Below are 1387 nucleotides of genomic sequence, written 5' to 3' on the forward strand. Positions count from 1 at the left end.
TCATAAATAGTTGATTTGATTGATCAATCTATATAAAAAGTAGATAAATTTCACTTTCCGTCGGCTAATTTATAGTAAACAATATCTATCAATACATACATATTAATTATATTATTGTCACAAACAACTAACTTTGATTCAGACAATGAAAAAGTAATTAAGAATTAAAAACTTAATATGAAACATATATCGAGGACCCTTTGGCCAATATACATAACAATATTTACATTATTTTCCAAACATTAATAAGATCAATATTTACAATTGGACGAAGAAATCTCTCACACACTATATCTAATTACCAAATACAAGACAGAAACAAGAAGTGGCCCCCTTTGGGTTTTTCCACATCTTTTTTCATTCTTATTATTCTCAAAAACTAAAAAAGAAAAATACAATGGTAATCTTAATATATATATATATAGTAGTACTATATAAAGGAAATTACATATCCATGATCAACCCAATAATACTTTCAAATATCATTACAATTAAATGTTTCACCACCACACACCCACATATATATATACATATATACGTTATTAATTGATGAGTAGTACGTACTTTCAGATCAATTTTCTTGAAGCACTTTCCATTTCCAGATTTTCTTAGTAACCAAACAAGCACATGATGACGACCAATTAAGCTGCAACCCTACGACGAACCGGAGAGTACTGAACTCCAGAAGAAGAGGAAGAAGAAGAAGAAGAAGGCGAAGAAGCGAGGGTGAAAGGTGAGGTTTGTAAGTGGCCTGAGTCTCCGGTCGGAAGGCGGATGTATGAGACGGAAGCCATGGAAGACGACGACTCGGTACTGTTGATCAGCCATGAACTCAACAGGTCGCGGTGGTGCTCGTGTCTGTTGTTGTTACCGTTCTTGTACTCTACTATTACTCTGTACACTAATGGAATGAGACCTTCCATTCTTACTAGCTATGAAATTTTGATACAGAAGAGAGAGAGAGAGATTAGAAGAAGAAGAAGTTAGTTTGGTAGAGAGAGAGAGAGAGATTGGTTGAATTGAAATGTGGAGGGAGTAAACTAAAGGACATTAAGGATTTAAAAAGGAGTTAGGGAGAGTGGTGACGTGGCGTAATGGGTTGGTGTCCAGCTAGCTCTTCACGCCAAGCCATGCCACGTAGGCAGACTTCGTGTAATTTTTTAAACCCTACACGAAGCCATATATATGTTATTGAAAGCTCTGTCTAAACTATAGTCTTATTAGCCTCCCTTCTTCCTCCTTACATCTTACCAAATCTCCACACTCATCACATGACAATTGCTGAGAAATATCTCAAGTAAGTAGTTAGCATATTAATATGGGTGCATTTTAATATTGAGTCTCACATATTTAAATTTAATAAATATTATGGAATAGAAAATTACTA

At 34.5% G+C, this 1387-nt stretch overlaps 1 protein-coding gene across 1 annotated transcript; it reads right to left on the minus strand.

Moving 5' to 3' along the window:
* Positions 1-210: 210 nt before the first annotated feature.
* On the minus strand, positions 211-1022 carry LOC133802549 (uncharacterized). The gene has a single exon (XM_062240885.1). The coding sequence runs from the start codon at positions 921-923 to the stop codon at positions 642-644; it is 282 nt and encodes a 93-aa protein (XP_062096869.1). The 5' UTR covers positions 924-1022; the 3' UTR covers positions 211-641.
* Between the last annotated feature and the right edge of the window lie 365 nt (positions 1023-1387).

Source organism: Humulus lupulus, chromosome 9 (assembly GCF_963169125.1).
Source record: "Humulus lupulus chromosome 9, drHumLupu1.1, whole genome shotgun sequence".
NCBI lineage: Eukaryota > Viridiplantae > Streptophyta > Magnoliopsida > Rosales > Cannabaceae > Humulus > Humulus lupulus.